The 22,883-nt window shown below is 44.1% G+C and overlaps 1 protein-coding gene across 1 annotated transcript in view; it reads left to right on the top strand.

Moving 5' to 3' along the window:
- LOC124613122 (proclotting enzyme) overlaps positions 1-22,883 on the top strand; it is a 159,852-nt gene that overhangs the window by 78,650 nt on the left and 58,319 nt on the right. The window contains exon 2 of the mRNA XM_047141736.1: positions 15,326-15,549. Within this exon, the coding sequence (XP_046997692.1) occupies positions 15,326-15,549 (224 nt within the window). The remainder of the gene's footprint in view (positions 1-15,325; positions 15,550-22,883) is intronic.

The following is a 22,883-nucleotide window of genomic DNA, read 5'->3' as shown; positions in this document are numbered from 1 at the left end:
GAGTTTGACAGAGCACTGAAAGGCCCCGGAAGTAGGCAACATTCCATTAGAACTACTGACAGCCTCGGGAGAGCCAGTCCTGACAAAACTCTACCATCTGGTGAGTAAGATGTATGAGACAGGCGAAATTCCCTCAGACTTCAAGAAGAATATAATAATTCCAATCCCAAAGAAAGCAGGTGTTGGCAGATGTGAAAATTACCGAACTATCAGTTTAATAAGTCACAGCTGCAAAATACTAACGCGAATTCTTTACAGACGAATGGAAAAACTAGTAGAAGCCGACCTCGGGGAAGATCAGTATGGACTCTCTAGAAATATAGGAACACGTGAGGCAGTACTGACCCTACGAGTTATCTTAGAAGAAAGATTAAGGAAAGGCTTACGTTTCTAGCATCTGTAGATTTAGAGGAAGCTTTTGACAATGTTGACTGGAATACTCTCTTTCAAATTCTGAAGGTAGCAGGGGTAAAATACAGGGAGCGAAAGGCTATTTACAATTTGTACAGAAACCAGGTGGCAGTTATAAGAGTCGAGGGACATGAAAGGGAAGCAGTAGTTGGGAAGGGAGTGAGACATGGTTGTAGCCTCTCCCCGATGCTATTCAATCTGTGTATTGAGCAAGCAGTAAAGGAAATAAAAGAAAAGTTCGGAGTAGGTATTAAAATCCATGGAGAAGAAATAAAAACTTTGAGGTTCGCCGATGACATTGACAGCAACAGCAAAGGACTTGGAAGAGCAGTCGAACGGAATGGACATTGTCTTGAAAGGAGGGTATAAGATGAACATCATCAAAAGCAAAACGAGGATAATGGAATGTAGTCGAATTAAGTCGGGTGATTCTGAGGGAATTAGATTTGGAAATGAGACACTTAAAGTAGTAAAGGAGTTTTGCTATTTGGGAGCAAAATAATTGATGATGGTCGAAGTAGAGAGGATATAAAATGTAGACTGGCAACGGCAAGGTAAGCGTTTCTGAAGAAGAGAAATCTGTTAACATCGAGTATTGATTTAAGTGTCAGGAAGTCGTTTCTGAAAGTATTTGTATAGAGTGTAGCCATGTATGGGAGTGAAACATGGACGATAAATAGTTTAGACAAGAAGAGAATAGAAGCTTTCGAAATGTGATGCTACAGAGTAATGCTGAAAGTTAGATAGGTAGACCACATAACTAATGATGAGGTGTTGAATAGAATTGTGGAGAAGAGGAGTTTGTGGCACAACTTGACTAGAAGAAGGGATCGGTTGGTAGGGCATATTCTGAGGCTTCAAGGGATCACCAATTTAGTTGAAAAATGGTTCAAATGGCTCTGAGCACTATGCGACTTAACTTCTGAGGTCATCAGTCGCCTAGAACTTAGAACTAATTAAACCTAACTAACCTAAGGTCATCACACACATCCATGCCGGAGGCAGGATTCGAACCTGCGACAGTAGCGGTCACGCTGTTCCAGACTGAAGCGCCTAGAAACGCACGACCACACCGGCCGGCACCGATTTAGTACTGGAGTGCTGCGTGGAGGGTAAAAATCGTAGAGGGAGACCAAGAGATGAATACACTAAACAAATTCAGAAGGATGTAGATTGCAGTAGGTACTGGGAGATGAAGAAGCTTGCACAGGATAGAGTGGCATGGAGAGCTGCATCAAACCAGTCTCAGGACTGAAGACCACAACAACAACAACCATTCTTCAACAGGACAATGCTCACCTACACAGCACGTGTGTTTTGAACTATTTGCCTGATTTTGAGGCACTCCCGTAGCCAGCAATATCCCCAGATCTGTCTCAGACAGAACACGTGTCGGAACCAGCTCGGATGTCAGCCCCGTCTGTGTGCCAGTATGCAGTATAGCAAGGGTCAGTTACAACAGTTGTGAGTTAGCTTGCTCCAGGATAATTAATAACCGCTTTATGACACCCTCTGCCACCGAATCAATGCATGCATGCAGACCGGGGGGGGGGGGGGGGGCAACGCAAATGGGCACATACTTCCAAATTCTTTGTGAATTTAGCTCGACATTCTAATCAAGGAAATAATATCACGTACCCTCTCTACTTGTAAAGATACATTCCGTCTCCTCCTCCTCTTCTGGGTCCTTCACCTGTTTTGTTACGAAGTGACCATCTATTCTGGTAAGTACTTACAGTTAAAATACGACCTTTCACTCACTGTTATTTAAATAAAATATCTACAAAAATTCGTCGACGACTCTGGTAATACCTTGCCCAGACAAATCCTAACTTCAGTTCCGTAATCCTCTCATCAAGCCAAAAAGTTTAATATACATCACCATAACATTCTGTTTGGTTTTTATTTTAGCATTTTTCTTGAGAATTTTGTTTTCGTTTATTTTTAGTGCTCCTACTCCCTTTCAGACTGGTTCAATCAATACGTAATAACATGATCTGCATTCGATCAGAACCAGCAATTTGTGAGGGACTTCCAATGTCATTTCAATGTAATGAGTCACCTGTATAATAAGCCATAAGCATAGTTTAAAGTTATTTGAAATTTAATTTGAATCATAATACAAAAAATGGTTCAAATGGCTCTAAGCACTATGGGACTTAACATCTGAGGTCATCAGTCCCCTAGGCTTAGAATTACTTAAACCTAACTAACCTAAATACAGCACACACATCCATGCCCGAGGCAGGATTCGAACCTGCGACCGTAGTAGCAGCGCAGTTCCGGACTGAAGCGCCTAGAACCGCTCGGTCACATCGGCCGGCTGAATCATAATATAGGTCGTAATTCTGACGCTGGGCTTTTTTGGCATTATGAGAGCAACAACACAAGCGACAAGAACAAAAGAAGCGGACAACTATAAAAAAAACATTACTCGAAGTTTCTGTTTGTATTTATGAAGCGAAGATCACGTCAATAATAAGATGGACCCGTGGACGTGCAGCCCTGGACGACGAACCACCGCAAGATAACCCCACGACCTGACTAAAAGTATACGGACACCCATACGTAACGTGAAGCTGACCACTAGATGTCACGAGAAGCGGACCCGCCAGTATAAAAGGAGGCGAATAGTATTGTGTTTTTAGCAGAGAAGCAGCAACAGCAGAATGCGTTGATCAGGACAGCTCAGTGACTTTGAACGGACGCTATTCGTTGGATGTTGCCTGAGTAACAAATCCATTAGGGACATTCCAACCCTTCTAGAGCTGCCCAAGTCAGCGGTTGGCGATGTGACTCTGAAGTGGAAACATAAAGGAAAAACCACAGCTAAACCAAGGAACAGGCAGGCCTTATGTACTGACGGACATGGACTGTAGAGCATTTGGGGGTAGCTGTAAAAAATGGCATAAAATCAGCTGAAGGACTCGCTCGTGAGTTCCAAAATGCTACCAGCACTCCAGCTAGCACAATGACACTGCGTAGGGAATTAAAAAGACTGGGATACATTGGTGCACACAGTTCTGGTCATAAGCCACACAGTTCTGTAGTTAATACTGACACCTGAAGTGGTGTTAAGGGCGACGCCACTGGACAGTGGATGATTAGAAACTAAGGATTTATAGTGACGAATCACGCTACACCCTGTGGAAATTCAGTGAAAGCGTTTGTATTTGGCAAATGCCTGGACAATGTTACCTGCCACCGTGTGTAATGCCAACGATGAAGCACAGAGGAGGTGGTGGTACGGTGTGGGAATGTTTTTTTGGCTAGGGTGTGGTCCCCTTACTGCGCTTAAGAAAAGACTAGCTGCGGAAGGGTATGAACACATTTTACAATATTGCGTACTATGTGCAGTAGAGGAACAATTCGGAGAAAATGTCTGTATTAGCATGACAATACACCTTGTCATAAATCCATACCTGTGAGGAAACTGATTGTGGACAGTAAAATTCCTGGAATGGACTGCCGTACGCAGAGTCCCGACTGAACTCAGTGGAATATCTATTGGATGAGTCAGACCGTCGACTTCGCTCCAGACCACAACTTCCAACACCTCTGTCTTCTCTGGTTTCGGCTCTTGAGAAAGACCACAAAGATTCAGACACCTCACTAAAAGCGTCCCCAGCAGAGTTCAAGCCGTGATAATGTCCATTAGTAGGTGTCCGATTAATTTTGATCACATAGTGTATTTACACACTTGCTGACAGTACGTACACTTACGAAATTGCGTCTATACCGAACTGTTCCTCCGAGGTCCTTAACTTTTTCTTGTTGGTCAGTATACGTTTACCGGCAGTGAACCTTGGCAAATGACAGCAGATTTCGGCAGTGTTCGTTTGACCTCCTTTCCTTTTGAGTGCTCGCCCGGCACGCGGCGGATGGAGAGGGCTCGACGTTTCGTAAGAGGCTCCAGCGGGCAAGCAGGCGGCACAACGCAGCCTGCAGTGCGTGAGGCAGGGCCCCGTTAGCGAGTATATGCAGCCTAGCGGAGCCGCTAGCCGGCAGGCCGGCCCAACCCGACTCCAGGCAACCGGCGCAACACTGCGGAAGGCGTGAGCCGTACGGCACCGTGCTCCCCGTTCCGCCTGCCGGAGGAAAGTGCTCGGGCCACGAGTTTCACTTCACCAGTCGGGCCGCACCCAAGGGGCAGTTCTGCCGCTCGTAACCCAGCCACAACTGTCGAATCTGATTGCAAGGACGATGGTTCCAGGTCACTGACACACCAGCAGGGAGGTCACTCGAGCACAGCGGATTGGGAAGGGATGGGCAGGGTAGTCGGCCGTGATCTCGTTGAATGAACGATCTGCGTCTACATCGATACTTCACCACGGACCTTGTAATGTGTGGAAGAGGGTATTTCGGTTACCTGAAACGTTCCTTTCGTCCACGATCTGGAGATTCCGTGGCGTCGCGCGAAGTCACAGTCCAGGCCGCGACCTAAATCCTCGTCCTCTTGGCGATGCGCGGTGTGCGGGACAAATTGCACCATGTATTGCTTCGCGAATTTAAATGGAACTGAAATTATTGAACATTCAGGCCTTTCGGCTGGTCACATTCAGTAGCCACATGTAAACTATTCCATTCCTCCTCACCTGCTCGCGCTAATCACTCCACTACACATTATTCTTTCCTGTGAGGGCTTTTGAAACGTTCATTTCCCGCCTGCATCTTGGGGAAATCATTCGCCCTTGAGCCAGCCTCTTAGGCCTCCTCCAGTACCCATTTAGAAAGATTAGAAAAAGACCGAGCGCTCCCCTCCGGGTTGGACATACTTCCCATAGAAACCCACTCTGGCGCGGAGAATAGCCACAGCAAGAACACACATATTGGACCAGGAAATGTTATGTTACACCACTACCATTTCTCCCTTTTCCTGGCACATTCGTGAGTGGTGCAAAAGGGAAACGCGTCTCAAAAAGATGCAATATAACGCGATTTTGCAACCGCCATCATTTTGCGACAGGGAGGAGTTAATGTGTTTCTTCTTTCTTCTTGGAGTAAGAGCTTTCAGAAATTTAAATCGAAACCTCTCTGCAACTCAAAACGCCTCTCTCCTAGCGTCTGCCATTGGAACTGAGTGAGTATATCCATGAAGTTCTTGTCTGTACTATAAGAATAGGTGACGAAACGTGCGGTTCTCCTTCGGATGCTCTCGATTTTCTCTATTAATCTCATCTAACACGGGCCCCAAAACAGAACTAAATACTCGATCAAACCAAGACTTAACCTACCTCTCTAGTGATTACATTACATTTCATTGGGTTTCCACCAATGAATCTCAGTCAGGCATCTTATAACTAGTTTTATCCTGTCGTTCTCGTAGATCGCTCCAAATGCATACTCCCAGATGTTTTAAAGTAGTTACTATTTTTAATGGTTTATAGACAATAGTGCAATCGAACGACAATAGGTCATTGTGTCTATCTGTGGGCAATACGTTATATTTCCTTATGTCTAGGGTCAAAGGCGAGTCCCAACACCAATCATAGGTCCTTTGTAAGTTTGCCTGCGTTTCGGTAATGTTTTATGAAATTGTGGTTTCCCTGCATTTCACAGCATCGGACTCGATCACCCTCAAGGAGCTTCCGACATCATCCACCAGCTCTTTTATGTACAAGGAGCAATCAAAAAGTTTCTGTTTGAGGCCGTTACTGCAACGTATATGTAACGAAGTGCGACTTCAGTGTGGGTATATAAGCACCGGCATGTAGACAAGGGATAACTATGGTATCCGTGTCTTTGCATGTGGCAAATGCGGAAAAGTGAACTATAGTGGCTTTATCACCAAATACGTTCAAACAGGACTAATATGCTGTTACTCTTTTCTTAGATGCCGAAGGAGAAACACCGGTAGAAACCCATCGGAGAATGAAGAATGTGTGTGGGGCATGATGTCTGTCGAAAACCATCGTTGTGGAATGTTGCCGTGTTGCTTCACGATAACACGTGTCTCCATATAACAAACGTCGTTAGGCAAATGTTACGCCAAGTGAGAGACCCTCGAGCACTGTGCTGTTTCCTGATCTCTCACTATGTGATTATCACGCATTCGGTCCCTTAAAAAAGGTCTTGAAGTGTCGACGAATCCCATCGGACGATGATGAGCAACAGCCAGTTACGGACTTCTTCACGCAGCAGGATATAGTGCTTTACAAAACATATATCTTCAACCTGGTGCGTCGGTAGGATGATTGCCTCATTACTCAGGGCGGAGGAGGAGGAGGAAATTAGTGTTTAACGTCCCGTCGACAACGAGGTCATTAGAGACGGAGCGCAAGCTCGGGTGAGGGAAGGATGGGGAAGGAAATCGGCCGTGCCCTTTCAAAGGAACCATCCCGGCATTTGCCTGAAGCGATTTAGGGAAATCACGGAAAACCTAAATCAGGATGGCCGGAGACGGGATTGAACCGTCGTCCTCCCGAATGCGAGTCCAGTGTGACTCAGGGCGGTTTTGCATGATTGGCATCCGATTCTGGATTGTGCGACCTTCGAACGGAAACTTTTTGATCGCCCCTTATATTGTGAACAATAACGGCTCCATAACCTTCCCTTAACTATGGTCACATCTGAAATTTTCTCAAGAGTTCAGATCTATAGGTATGGAAGTCTTTAATTTATTAACGAACGCGTTTCGATATTACGTAAGTTAGAAATTCATTCACTGGTACAGAGCTGATTTTTACCGGACGCTTTCCGAAATCATGGAACACGAACCTGATCTCGGTCATCTACTGCCTTCTAGGCATCTGATCGACAAGTGCGAGCTGAATTTGATAAGTTTGTGGTTTGCGAAATCTTTTTACCTAAAATATTTATGGAAACCACGAAAGATTTAATTCAGGAGGTTCGGACGGTGATCTGTTCCGAGCTGTTGGACGAAGGGAAATGGTGTGAGGAGTAACAGATGTGTGATTTTGTCCAAGGAACCATTATGGTCTCCACCCGAACGGATTTTACTTACCGTCGATATATGAATTTCTCCTCTACAAAAGTAGTATAAATGTATCTTTGTCAAGTTGTTCACAATGAAATTACATGTAGTTCATTACGATGTATAGTTCTCTGTAAAGCTACTCTTTGACTTCATTCCTATGGTCATTCCTAGCGGCACCTACCGGCTTTCGTTCACTTCTTAGATAGCTTAATCGCCACTGGTTCCCCTTCAAACAGACAACGGCACTGTCAAATATGCCTATATTAGATGAGATCTTTATTATATTCAGTCTACGTTTGTAAGACGATATTAATTGAAAATTTTGTGTATGGATCATTAATGTTAGGATATACATATTTGTATAATTGATTTCTTTGTATACTTTATTCCACAGTTTCAGTCCGATGACGAAATTTTGTAACGTGTAACGCTTAATATAGAATTGTGCGACCAAGACATTTCTATGTTTCAAAGTTGTTCACAAAAGTTTTTTTTTCTTTCATTGCCCTCACATGAAAGTTTAAATTACTAATGTTAAAGAAATAAAAAATAGCAAAAATCTGATGGACTAAGCCGGTGGCGTAAGAGAGCGAGAGGATATTCCAAAACTCATGCAGCGGGCATGCGCTGTAGCTTAGGTGGCTTTTGTAGGGCAATTTGAGGTCGTTTCTCGGCCTGAAGTACCGCAATTGCATTAAATCAAATCGTTGTTCTTGACATTCGCTACGTCACTGTAGTACGTTGTAAATTATGAAGAGGGACTTAGTCATCTTATCTGACTGCTATCCGAAGGATTCTAGTTCGATTCCCGGTATTGTTAGTGGTGCACTCAGCCTCGTGACGCCAATTACGGAGCTACTTGAGTAAGAAGTAGTAGCTCCAAGGTCAGGGAAACTGACAACGGTCAGGAGATCCGTGTGCTGACCTCTCTCCCTTCCATACTGCATCCCAATGGCGCCGCAAGGAAGAGGATGTCACTGCCGGATCAGTACTGAATGGCGCGTCAGGGCCAGTAGACAGAGCCGTGGCTTTAGGTAGTGGACAGTGAGCTGTTGCTCGATTTCATCCCTCATGTGATCGATAGAGTTAATATTCGAATAATTTACGGATACGTCATTAATTGAAATTTATCATATTGCATAACCAACAGTAACACTATTCGTGTAAGATATCAGCAATGAAGGGATGTAATGGTTAATCAATAATATTCTTCCAGATCATAGTTTTCACGGTGAATTCTGTAACAAATGTAAGCTTTCTGGTCAATGTATCGAGCAGTGGTTCTCCTGGAAGACGGCGTATCCAAGCAAGACTAACAGTATTATGTAAGAGCAAAAGCGTGATCCTTCTGACCGAGACAACCACGTCTATTGTTCCACGTTCCAGTCACGATATTCACCGGTCCACTTCCGATCGCGTAACGCCAACACAAGCCCAATTTGCATTATCGCGATATCACAGCGTGCACCGATAAACTTTCGCCTTTGTACCATTGTACTCATTTGCCTGATGGACCGCAGGGCACTACATATTTTACTCCGATGAAGGGAAAACCTCCGACATCCACAATTTAATTACAGCACGGACTCCTAAAATTTCTCCGTTATTTGTACGATTCCGATGTTTGTCAATAATACAACCCCCGAAAATCATGGACCTTGTTCATGAAATCCTTACACACTGTCGGTTCAACCATTTAAGTTACAATTTTTTTTCAGCATAACAATGAAATCTATGTCAAAATGTACTCTTTGCGAACAGTCATGAATAAAATCGCAGTTTATTATTTATTTATAAGTCCACCATGAGGTATGGTGTGGTAAACATTCATACCACTGAATCAGGAGGAAAAAAGTTATACACTATAGGATCAAAAGTATCCGGAAATCTGGCTGAAAATGACTTACAAGTTCGTGGCGCCCTCCATGGCAATGCTGCAATTTAGTACGGTGTTGGCCCACCCTTAGCCTTAATGACAGCTTCCACTCTAGCAGGCACACATTCAATCAAGTGCTGGAAGACTTCTTGGAGAATGGAAGCCCATTCTTCACGGAGTGCTGCACTGAGGATAGGTATCGATGTCGGTCGGTGACGCCTGGCACGAAGTCGGCGTTCCAAAGCATCCCAAAGATGTTCTGTAGGATTCAGGTGCATATGTGCACGCCAGTTCATTACAGGAGTGTTATTGTCGTGTAACCACTCCGCCACATGCCGTGCATTATGAACAGGTGCTCGATCGAGTTGAAAGATGCAATCGCCGTCCCCGTATTGCTCTTCAACAGTGGAAAGCAAGAAGGTGCTCAAAATATCAATGCAGGCCTGTAGTGTGATAGTGCCACACAAAACAAGGGATCCAAGCCTCTATGAAAAACACGACCACACCATAACACCACAGCCTCCGAATTTTACTGTTGGCACTACACACGCTGAAAGATAACGTTCACCGGGCATTCGCCTCACACACATCCTGCCATCGGATCGCCACATTGTGTACGTGATTCGTCATTCTACACAACTTTTTTCCACTGTTCAGTCGTCCAATGTTTACGTTCCTTACACCAAGCGAGGCATGGTTTGGCATTTACCGGCGTGATATGTGGCTAATGAGCAGCCGCTCGACCATGAAATCCAAGTTTTCTCACCTCCCACCTAACTGTCATAGTGCTTGCGGTGGATCCTGATGCAGTTTGGAATTCCTGTGTGATGGTCTGGATAGATATCTGCCTGTTACACATTACGATCCTCTTCAACTGTCGGCGGTCTCTGTCAGTCAATAGAAGAGGTCGGCACGTACGCTTTTGCACTGTACGTGTCCCTTCACGTTTCCACTTCACTGTCGCATCTGAAACAGTGGACCTAGGGATGTTTAGGAGTATGAAAATCTCGCGTACAGACGTATGACACAAGTGACACCCAATCACCTGAGTTCCGCGGAGCGCCCCATTCTGCTCTCTCACGATGTTTAATGACTACTGAGGTCGCTGATATGAATTAGCTGGCAGTTGGTGGTAGCACAATGCACCTAATATGAAAAACGTATGTTTTTGGGGGTGTCCGGATACTTTTGATCACATAGTGTATGTAGTAGATACGTTGTATATATATTTGTCACTGTCACTTAATGGGTAGCATACTTTGCACACAATGTCCACGAAACGAAATACTTCAATCCCCAGCAACTAATTTACACTTCCTTTGCACCTTTTCTCAGCGACCTAGACGTGTTAGTTCCGATGGGATAGAGTGGGTCACATAGTACTACTTTTTTGGGGGAAATATTTGTATTTACTGCAGTTGCTGTTGATTTGCGAGTTAGCTTTTTACGAACCTAAAAGTCAAAATTCAGCCTTTTTAAAAATGCTATGTAATGATTATCAACATGTAATACGACGTTGCTTAGGCGTAAATGTTACGACAGAAATTTGATACAAATCTCCAACACTTCGAAATTTTGTTTCACTGACTCATTGAAAATTAAAATGTTTAACCCTTAATAACCATTCTTCTCTACCGACATTCTTTTACTGTGCAGTACCTTCCTAGTGGGGACATATACGTATTTTCCATGTCAATTAAAAGTCAGACAAATTACGTTTTGTTAGTTTTCCAATAAAGCTGTGAAGAAATGTCCTGAAATATAAAAAAGAATCGATCAACACTCTGCTGCCTCATCCAGAAGTTATATGAGATGAAGAAAATATTAGGTGTACTATATTAGGCTAAGTAGTGTCCGAAGTTATGGATTCGAGCAACAAGTATGAATTACGACGTTGTTTAGGACCTACAGAGTCTGGTTCAAATGGCTCTGAGCACTATGGGACTCAACTGCTGTGGTCATAAGTCCCCTAGAACTTAGAACTACTTAAACCTAACTAACCTAAGGACAGCACACAACACCCAGCCATCACGAGGCAGAGAAAATCCCTGACCCCGCCGGGAATCGAACCCGGGAACCCGGGCGTGGGAAGCGAGAACGCTACCGCACGACCACGAGATGCGGGCTACAGAGTCTGAGAAAGCTTAATTTTGATATGCTAAAAAAATAGTTCGCACAAACGCTCTCAGGTTCACAGCGAGGAGCAGTTGAAGCAGCTTGAAAACTACTTTTGTTGAGTATGCTTTTACTCTGCAATTTACTGTAACAACTTTAAATACGTCACATCGCTATTTTTTTTACAGATCTGCTATTTTGGCGCAAATAAATAGGCAGTTACCGTTTAAAAACTGGCGAGTAACCATTGTAATTTTTAGAATATACCATTCAAGTGATTTTCAATATTTTCAAGAGATAGAGTTTTCGGAACCAAACAACCTTCATTTGAACTACTTTCGTATCGCATGCAGATGCCACAGTTATGTGGGGTGACCTGTATACCTAGGGATTCGGAGGTTAATGTAACAAAGTTAAATTTTGTGCCCGGAGAAATTATTACATACTATTGTACACAGTCATATCGCAAACAAATTTACACTTCATATCAACACCACGACCACGAAAAAAGAGACAAATGTTATCATCATGACCAAGTTTACAAGACTTCCTCGTCCTTACACATAATGGCTTATCAAGAAAAAAATTAGTCGATGTTTCTCCAACACCACGAACTTGAGACATAGTAATCATGGACGTCCAATAACCCGAAACATCACGAGGAGGTACCTGTTCTAAAGACGTTGCCGTAGACTTCGTAGTTGTATCAATACGTATTATTGCAACAGTCATCCAACACTGACCAACAGGATTGTCAGTAACTGAAAATGAAAAATCAAAACGACCTTCTCGAACCACAGTCTGTCCTTTCAACACATCAACCAAAACGGACGAACTGACGTTCATGTTATATTCAGCCTCGACGTCCAAAATAGACTTGTAAATAGTAGGCCTCCATCGGAAGACACCGCCTGCAGTGCTACGCAACAGCGGCACCGTGCTGCGCATTCATGTGCGTTGGCCTGCCTTACTTCAAGTGACTGTGATACGTCATCCTCTTCGTAGTAAATTGCTTGATATTTAACTGTCAAAACATTATGAAGTTTCTACTATCACTTTAGATACTGACTTTCCAGATATTCTGTAGTCTTTGGAAAGCTGGTCATAATTTCATTTAGAAACAGATGAACAAGTGAATAAATCAGAATTCTCTGACAAGAAAGTCAGCCGCGCGGGGTAGCCGCGTGGTCTTAGGCGTCTTGCCACGGTTCGCGCGGCTGCGCCCTTCAGAGGTTCGAGACCTCCCTCGGGCATAGGCGTTTGTATTGTCCTTAGCGTAAGTTAGTTCAAGTTAGATTATGTAGTGTGTAAGCCTAGGGACCGATGACCTCAGCAGTTTGGTCTCACAGGAACGTACAACACATTTCCAAAACAACAAAGTCGTATTTGCAGTATCGTCCCATGACAACACCGTAAATCTCTTTTAGCTTGGTAACTGTGACCTGCGAGTATTGGTAAGTGTGAATCTCTGGTAGCCCATAAGCAGATAACAGCTCATGATACATAAGATCACGCGTGTAAGGTGGTGGCTGAGTTAACGAGAACGCACGCGCCTGAATCGTACGTCAAAAATGCAACGATCTGAAGCGAGTGAATAATTTCGTGAAAACCACAATGCCGATAGACATGAACTCTACGACAAGACATAATACATGGAACACAGTCGAACAGCGTTGTCTTTACGAAGGCGCACATAATGTAAAGATAGATGCAGTATTTATTTGGAAGTTGTAAGTTATTACACTGCCTGAAAAAAAGTGAGGCATCCAGAAGAGGAGAAGAAAATGAATTGAAACTTCATAGGTTGAGAGGGTATGCGACACTAGTTAGATGATTACAACATGGTGTCAAACATACAAAGAACTTGGCAGTATGAGCCCATTTTTCAACACAACGCTGTATGCCCTCTGGCCTGAATTTCTGCTCTGATTCTGCTCGTCAGGGTTTCATAAATCCGTTATATCCTTTCCTGAGGCAAGCTGGCTCACAACTGTCGTAACTCTTCCTTAATATCCTGGAATCGGCACGGGAGAGAATTGACTTCGGAACAGGTTCCACACATGTTCTATCGGAGACTTATCTGGGGATCTTGCTGACCACAGGAGTACCCCAACGTCTCACAGACAGTTCATAGAGACATGTTCCAAGCGTGGAAGTGTACAAGCCTGTTGAAAAATGGCATCATGAGATGTAACGCTTGAGGACTCAGAATTCCCGTGACGTACAGCTGTACCGTACCACTACAGTCCTCTCAATCACTACCAGCCATGACCTGAAGTCATACCCGATTGCCACTCACACCATGATGGCAAGAGTAATATCTCTGTGCCTCTCCTAAAAACTGGAAGAATGGGATCTCTCCCCTGGTTGTCGCCATATTCGCCAACGGTGATCATTAGGAGTAGTGCATAACCGCGATTCATTACTGAACACAATGCGACGCCATTCATTAATAGTCCATGCTTCTCGGTCACGGCACGACTCCAAATGCAGCCGTTTTTGTTCTGGTTTAACTGCAGCCTACGACTGCAGGTAGTCTCCGATAACTCAGAATGCTGCAAGAATTCTACTACATTTTTTTCGGATGGCAGACGCAGATGTAAAGCGATTATGATATGCTTGATGTACAATACCTATATGGTCCCGTGTAGCAGTCAGACGTTGTCGACCCGAACTTTGACGACGAGTTGCCGCCCCTCATGTCCCTGTGGAGTCTAACACCGGGCAACTGTAACATCCGAATACCCCAAAACTCTGGATGCTGTACGATTCGATCAGACGGTCAAACGAGGAACCACAACGAGGTCACTTTCAAACTCTGTCAGGTGGCGATAACACTGTCTCGCACGAGTACGTGGCATCTTCGTATCCTCCACAGTGATCACCAACAATCTGGCAATATTCACGACTTTGCCAACTCCCAACCGCTTCAAGAAAATATTTTAGCATGTGGGTTTTCAGGCCAGTCAGTCCCCAGAGCAGAAAGTACGAAGGCAGGCGGAAGAATAACGCCTCCGGATTTTTTATTCTGTTCTCAATATCGATTGAGGTATTAGTGCCATGCGTATTACTCGTTAGACTTCCCGTTTCGCTGATGCTAGAGGGCTCCGAATTGTAGCGTTTAACATGGCGGTGTGTAACGTAACTATGCCGGTACCTGAGAAAGAGCGTGCTGCGATAAAGTTCAGAATTCGAGGAGTTCGTCCACACATGGAGCATCCTCTCCTTCATCTTGACAATGCCAGACCACACACAAGCGCTGCGACATCTACAGCTATCCGACGCCTTGAGTTCACTGTCATTGCTGTAAAGTCCTGCCACCAACTGACACTCAGAAGTTTGTTTCCCAAAGGGTACTAGGAAACACCCAACTTTGAAAACTGCCAAGTTGGGTCAGGCCACCTCACTACAGTCGGATAAGGGGATTGCCGCCTTTTATCTCCAGCCGTGGAGAATAACACAAGTGACAAGGAAACCGTAAGGTCCGCGCTCCCGTTCGTAACAGTGACCAGCAGTAGCCGATGGGCGCGGCCCGGAAATGATATGTTCATTCTCTGAATGGGTATTTCTGGGAAGCTATGCGATGTAGTCAATGATGTAAACAAATTATCATTATATTAAAATATTTTATATTCTTATCATAATAATAATCACAATGACTCACCCCCCTGACCCCGACCCTGCCACAATCACCTCCACCTCCACCTCCTTCTCCTCCTCCTCCTCCTCCTCCTCCTCCTCTGCTTCTCTTCCTCCCTCGTAGCCTTCCTCCTCATCTTTCCTCTCTGCCCCCCTCCCTTCCACCAAGTTCCACTTCCTTTTCTCACTCTCATCTCCCAACTGATATGCGCCTCCACCACGCTAGCGTAGTCCATGTTCCTACCCTGTGCCACTTGACGCAACTCCTGGACTACGCCAGCGGCGCTGCACACGCTGAGACTGTAGTATCACGAGGTGCTGACGGACTGTGTGTTACCTGTCGACAGTGCCCGTGGGCCCGGAGCAGGGGTCGCGACGCGAACGGCGGCAGTTCGGCTGGCCGGGCATCCTGCCGGTGGGTCCGTGCTTCACCAGCAAGGGCGTGCTCGGCCGCTGCACCAGCTTCCGCCAGTGCTACCCCTACTTCAAGCTGCCCGAGCTCACCAATTGGGAGACCTGGGTGCTCGGCATGTACGACACGTGCAGCTACTTCACAGAGAACGGCCGTCAGGTGAGGATCATCGTTACCTGTCTGTTTCCTTTAGTTAAGGGTGTATCACACACACAGTCTTCCACAAGAAAGCAAAGATCATAGACACTACTGATCAAAAGTATCTGGACAGCTATTAACGAAAAAGTATAAAAGGAGGTAGGGTGTATCGTGTTGTCAGTAGCGAAAAGAGTAACAGCACAATTACTCGGCCAGGACAGTGACTTCGATTATGGACTAGTCATTGCATGTCACCTGAGTAACAAATCCATTGGGGACATTTCATCCTTCTAAAGTTGCCCAAGTGAACTGTTGTTGATGTTACTTTGAAGTAAAAAGTAAACCAAGAGCACGCAGACCTTATGTATAGACGGACAGAGATCGTCAAATATTGCGGAGGCTGGTTGTAAAAAATTGCACGAAATGAGCGGAAGGAATCATTCGTGAGTTCCAGAGTGCTGCCAGGAATCCAGCTAGCACGTCTGTGCATAGGGAGTTAAAAATGGCGTACTGCGGTATACCCGATACAACACGCGCAAACAACTCTGGGAATGATTTGTAACAACACAGAGTAAAATATATGGGAGGAATCACACAAAATACTGACACAGACGAGAAAAACCTCACTAGTACTGGGAACACTAAAGCAGGATGTCGGCACGATGAAGCGGGGATGAAGGAATACAGCGGAGTTTTTGCTGTGTAAACTGCTCCCTGACGACGTCATCGATAAAGACACACAACATCACAAAACTCTAAGAGAAGACCTACACTCATCATACAACACTATCACTGTCACCATGTTCTTTTGCGCAATGAGAGATTGCGCTAGCAATCTCAGAGCTCAAAAACAAGAAGGCACCTGGTCCAGATGGTATCCACTAGGAAACACCGAAAAAACTAGCACCATAGATCATCCCGTTCTTAAAAACGTTACTGAATAATACCTTACGGCTGGGCAGGGTACATACAGTATGGAAAACGTACAAAGCAGTTATTATTCAGAAATCAGCAGACAGAGTCCTCCAGATCCAATGACTTATAGACATATAGACTAATAAACACCCTAGAAAAGATTGAGGAGAAGCTATCGTGTAAGCATTTGCAATCACACAGAGCTCTCAAGGGCATGAGCCAACACCAGTTGGCTTCAGGACCAGTAAATCCCTAGGTGGTGTCATCAACCACGCCCTGCACCACAACACAGAAATACTCCATGGCAGTAATGATTGACACCGTCGGGGCATTCGACAACCTCAGGTAACCCGCAATGTTTCAAAGGTTAAGACATCTGGAGATGCCGCAGTCACTGTGCAGTAGTTTTCTATACTACTGTAAAGACCAAGTAGTCGAATGGCAGATGGACATCCGGAAAGTAAGATTACCAAAGGCTGTCTGCAGGGTCGTTCCGCGGTCCCATCTTGGAGTACGTAACGATCGAACCGCTCCTATAACTTCCAGATGGGGATGACAGGTCAAATGGATCTGTCGCGTCCGCAGGTGATCTATTAGTAGTAGTCACTGCAAACAACAGAGCCAAACTAGAAGAAAAAGTCAGTGGAATACTACAACCAACTACAAAATGGTGTCACAACAACAAAATCAAGATAGCCGAAAAAAAATACACATTACGGTAAGGGCCACTCTAAAGGAATATTTCAGTTAAAATAGGGGACACAAACATCAAACTAGCATATGTAACATGATATCTTGGGGTACAAATAGATGAGAAATTGAATTTCCACGAACACCTAAGGCTCACACAAATCAAAAAAATACTACATAAACTGGTGAGGGTAAATTCAAAACATTACAGACTACCTACACTAGCCGTATGGACATACCACTGTACGTCCTTCGAATCAACACTCAGCTTCACAACTAGGACGTGGGCGCACATACTGAACCTGGTCATCAACAAAGTACCAGTCAGATGAGGGCGGAGGAGTGTCCTACTTACGCTGCCAGGAACCCTCGACACAAACGCGTGTATGCACTGTTTGTGGAGCTCGGAATATCCCCGATAGACTTTTTTGTTTTAATCGTCAGCCCGCTACGAATTCCTCTCCTGTTCCAACCTCTTCATCTCGAGTAGCACTTGCAACCTACGTCCTCAGTTATTTGCTGAATGTATTCCAACCTCTGTCCTCTTCTACAGTTTTTACCCTCTACAGCTCCCTTTAGTACCATGGAAGCTATTCAATTATATCTTAACTAATGTCCTACCATCCTGTCCCTTCTTTCCCGCGGAGAACCTCTCATTCCTTGCCCTATCAGTCCACCTAATTTTCCAAATCCTTCTGTAGCTCACATATCAAATGCTTCGATTTTCTTCTTTTCCGGTTTTCCCACAGTCCATGTTTCATTTACCATACAATGCTGTGCTCCAGACGTACATTCTCTGAAATTTCTTTCTCAAATTAAGGTCTATGTTTGATACTAGTAGACTTCTCTTCGCCACGAATGTCCTTTCTGCCAGTGCTAGTCTGATTTTGATGTCCTCCTTGCTCCGTCCGTCATGTGTTATTTTGCTGCCTAGCTAGCAGACTTCCTCAACTTCATCTACTTCGTGATCACCATTTCTGAAGTTTAGTTTCTCACTTCTCATTTCTGCTGCTTCCCATTACTTTCGTCTTTCTTCGGTTTACTCTTAATCCATATTTTGTACTCATTAGACTATTCATTACAATCGGCAAATCCTGTAATTCTTCTTCACTTCAATGAGGATAGCAATGTCATCAGCGAATCTTATCATTGATATCCTTTCACCGATAGATATCACAACCAGATACAGAGGCGCAAGGTACTGGTTAAAGATGGGGAGAATAGATAAGGTACACACAATAACTGGTACACAGATACAGACGACAAGTCACCGTAAAATTTGGCGTTTGGATACAAGGCACGGTGAGCAGGCTATAAGTGATAAGAAACGTAGACTTTACGACTTCCTCCCTGATGTAAGGGAGCAGTTGAGAATGAAACATATTGATCCCAACAGCGGTATAGTACATTTTTTAACTGGACAGGGACCTTACCCCATGCATTTAAACCGTGTTTTTTTGAGTCTCAAACATACACCAACATGCACATGAACGTTCCCCAGAACACACTGTTTTCTTCTGCGGGAAATATGCGAACAATATACATACACTACACTTAGACTATACAGAAACAGAAACACATAATATACACAGCCATTAGAGACCAAGAACAATGGGTACAATTAAATGCATTAACACGCAGTATTTCAAAAATAAAACATGAAGAGTATCTGCGACACGACATAACAGACATGCCTATCTGCACCACAAGCAACGTAACAACAATCTCCAGAGGGTGGACAGCGACACCCACAGTGATAGCGACTACAGTGTCACTGAAGAGGAACAGGAAGAGGAGGAAGATGACATGTAACAGTAAATAAGACACCTAGAATTATGAATGAAGCATAACATGGCAAAATGCTCTGACAAATTGTACACGTCAGTCAAATAATAGTTAACGATAGCGAATACTAGACAAAATGTAGTGTAATGTGCTGGCAATCTAGCCACGAAAGCACTCAATATTTCACATGGCTGAATACCTGCTGTTGATGAATAGGATTAGCAATATCATTGCTCTGCTGTTAACTATAAACTATTTTGTTGTGACTGGCAGCTTGAAGAAGCCATTCCGAGGTATTCACGGCACAAACAAATCTCTCCTCTATCCTACCATCTTCTTACATTCTTCTTCAAACAACAAAATTTTATTTATATTTCAACCTCAAATTATTGATTCTTTTAAAAAAGTGTTACTCCATGTCACATGTTACAGATAAAAACAAAACAAAAAATTACAAAAAAGGTGATAAACGGAAACCGTAATATGTGCGACCTGTTTTAAAGTATTAGGTATAGGGTCTTTAAATTTGCATTAAAGATATAAAAAATATGATGGTCCAACGTCTTTCACAAGCAACACATTTCTGTAGTCAATGCTAAGCGATCTTTGCGATGTGTAAGGAGCCTTACCGCTGGACAGTGGATACCTGGAAACGAGTGATCTGGAGTGATGATTCACGCTATACCCTTTGGCAATCCGATGGAAGAGTTTGGGTTTGGTGAGTGACTGGAAAACGTTGCGTCCTCATGTGTAATGCCAATAATGAAGTACAGAAACGCGCTTGAGAAAACGCTAAATGCGAAAGTATACAAACACATTTTACAAAATTGTGTACTGCGTACAGTAGAGAAACATTTCGGAGACGATGACTGTTCATACCAGCACGACAACGCATAAAGCAACACCTGTGAGGCAATGGTTTGCGTACAATAACGTTCCTGAAAGCGACTGTCCTGCCGAGAGTCTCGACTTGAACACAATGGAACACCTTTTGCTTGAGTTAGAAAGACGATTTCGCTCTAGTCACCACTGTCCAACATCAATACTTTCTTTGGTCTCGGCTCCTGAGGATGAATGGGATGGCATTTCTCCACAGACATTCAAACACCTCATTGGAAGAGTCCCCTGCAGAGTTCAAGCTCCCATAAGGACGAAGGGTGAATACGTCTAACAATAATGTTCACTAATACATATCCGGATACGTTTCATCATATAATGTACTCATCGTTGTGTATGTAGGGGCCATTCCGATCCACAGCCAGTGCGATCACCGAATCTCACACCTAGTGAGATTGCGTAGAACAGAGAATCGGCGATGATAAGACCGTAATAGCATCACTGAATACGGCTGTTAACAATAACACAAATAAAAAGAGGAAGATCTTTCTGCTTCGCAAGTGCGAGAAGAAATAGATTTCGGATCACCTGAGGAGTCAACACGAAAATTTCCTCTCCGGCACTGAAAATATGAGCATCAACGGAAAGGTTAAAGAGCATTCTACAACACGTTTTAGACAGGTATGTGCCAGAAAAGTTGTGAAGGATGAGAAAGAGCTGGCTCACCAGTCGCTTTAGAAACCTGCTACGAAAGCAGAGAGAGCTTCACTGCAAATTTAAACGTAGCCAAAATACAAACACAAATAAAACCCGAAAGAAGCAAAAATTAGCGTAAGGAGACCTAGGCCTGAAGCGATCAACGAATTCGGAAATAATGTTCTGTATACATACGTGAAAGAAAATCCTAAGAAGTTTTTGTCTTACGTTAAATCAGTAAACGCATCGAAGTCGTCTCCGCAGATCTTTATGACTATAAGGGCGCTGAAATGGAGGACTGCACAGATAAGCCCGAAATACGAAACATCTTTTTCCAAAACTGTTTGGCTCTGAGCACTATGGGACTTAACTTCTGAGGTCATCAGTCCCCTAGAACTTAGAACTACTTAAACCTAACTAACCTAAGGACATCACACACACCCATGCCCGAGGCAGGATTCGAACCTGCGACCGTAGCGGTCGCGTGGTTCCAGACTGCTCGGCCACCCCGACCGGTCCAAAACTGTTTCACAGAGGAAGTTCGCGAAGTAGTAACTTCTTTAAACCGTCGTACGAACGTCAAAATGACTGGTAATAAGTGACCGTGGGATAGTAAAACAACTGAAATCGCTCAACAAAGGAAAGGCTGCTTGACTTGACGACATCCAGTACGATCCTCCATACATTACGCGAAGGAACTCGGCCACCGTCTAGCAGCAATAGGTCTCTGGAGGAGCGAAATGTTCATGATGATTGGAAAAAATAAACGCTGGTCATTCTCGTTTGCAAGAAGGGTCGTCGAATAGACTCACAAAGCTATAGGCCTATATCTCTGACGTCGGGCTGTTGCAGAATTTTGGAACATGTTTTATGTTCGCGTATTATGATATTTCTGGAGACCGAAAATCTCCTCTCGAGGAATCAGCATGGGTTCCAGAAACAACGATCGTGTGAAACCCAGCGCTTTTTGTTGGTCCACGAGACCCAGAAAGCAGTAGATACCGGCACCCGGGTAGATGCCACATTCCTTGACTTCCGTAAGGCGTTCGATACAGTTCAGCACTGCCGCCTAATGAACAAAATATGAGCGTATGGGCGTACGGAATAGCAGACCAACTGTGTGATTGGCTGAAGGGTTTCTAACAAACAGAACACAGCATGTCATTCTCAACGGAGATAAGTCTTCAGACATAAAAGTAACTTCGAGCGTACACATAAAAGTAACTTCGGGCATACTCCAAGGGAATGTTATGGGACCATTACTTTTCACAATGTATATAAATTACACAGTAGACAACATAGGAAGTTCGATGAGGCTTTACGTGGATGATACTGTTACATACAAAGAAGTCGCAACGCTAGAAAATTGTAGCGAAATGCAGAAAGACCTCCAGAGGATCGACGCTTGGTGTAGGGAGCGGCAGTTGACTCTCATCATAAGAAAATGTAACAAACTGCGTACATAAAGAAGAAAGACCAATTATTATTGTAGGATTACATGATTGCAGAACAAGCCCTGGAAGCAGTTCCTTCCACAAAATACTTCGGACTATGCCTACAGAGCGATTTAAAGTGGAACGACAACAGAAAAACAATCGCAGATGCTAGTTTCAGATTCTTTGTAAGAACCGTCAGCTTAAAAAATACTCGTTCGACCAATACCTGAATATTGATCATCAGTATGGGATTCGTACCATATAGGATTGATAGAGGAAATGGAAAACATCCAAAGAAAATCAGGGCGTTTCGTTAAAATACATTTAGTAAGCATCAAACCGCCACGGAGATGATCAACGAACTCAAATGACTGACGCTGGAAAAGAGGCGTTCTGCATTAGAGTCCTGCATGACCGAGTAAGCGAGCACAAAATACGAGGTGGAGCGAGCACACCCTAACTGGATAGGCTGCCCGCACTAGTGCATTAGTGCATCTGACCGAGCATAGATACCCTGACCGAATACGTAGGACATAACAAACACATTACACGTGTCATTATCCGTGTGAGACTGCAGCCAGTACGGACTTCTCATTTATGGCTTGTCTCTCTCTGTAATCATGCAGCGAGAGGAAGCCAGTGTAGTAAGACGTAAGACTGAAACCAATGTTTACACATTGAAGAAACGGGAAGGTCTACAAAACCAAGTATGGAGTACATTTCTGTCGGCTGTAGACGAAAACAGTGCGTCTACTGGGTACGTATCGTGCACAAATTGCTCCACATTACTGTGTTTCCAGGAGGGAACCACTCATTTAAAGAAACACAGTTGCAAGAAACCTCACAAAGGTACAGCTCCTTTAGGGATACCGGCAGTAATAAAAACAGTGTTACAGCAAAGTGTGTTGCAGTGTGTGCTAAAGATATGAGACCTTTTAATGCTGTTTACGGTGAAGATTTCAGAGAACTAGGCCAAGAATTAATACATCTAGGTGC

Source organism: Schistocerca americana, chromosome 4 (genome assembly GCF_021461395.2).
Source record: "Schistocerca americana isolate TAMUIC-IGC-003095 chromosome 4, iqSchAmer2.1, whole genome shotgun sequence".
Taxonomy (NCBI): Eukaryota; Metazoa; Arthropoda; class Insecta; order Orthoptera; family Acrididae; genus Schistocerca; species Schistocerca americana.
The sequence above is the reverse complement of the archived record's forward strand: the minus strand, read 5'-3'. Positions and strand labels throughout refer to the sequence as shown.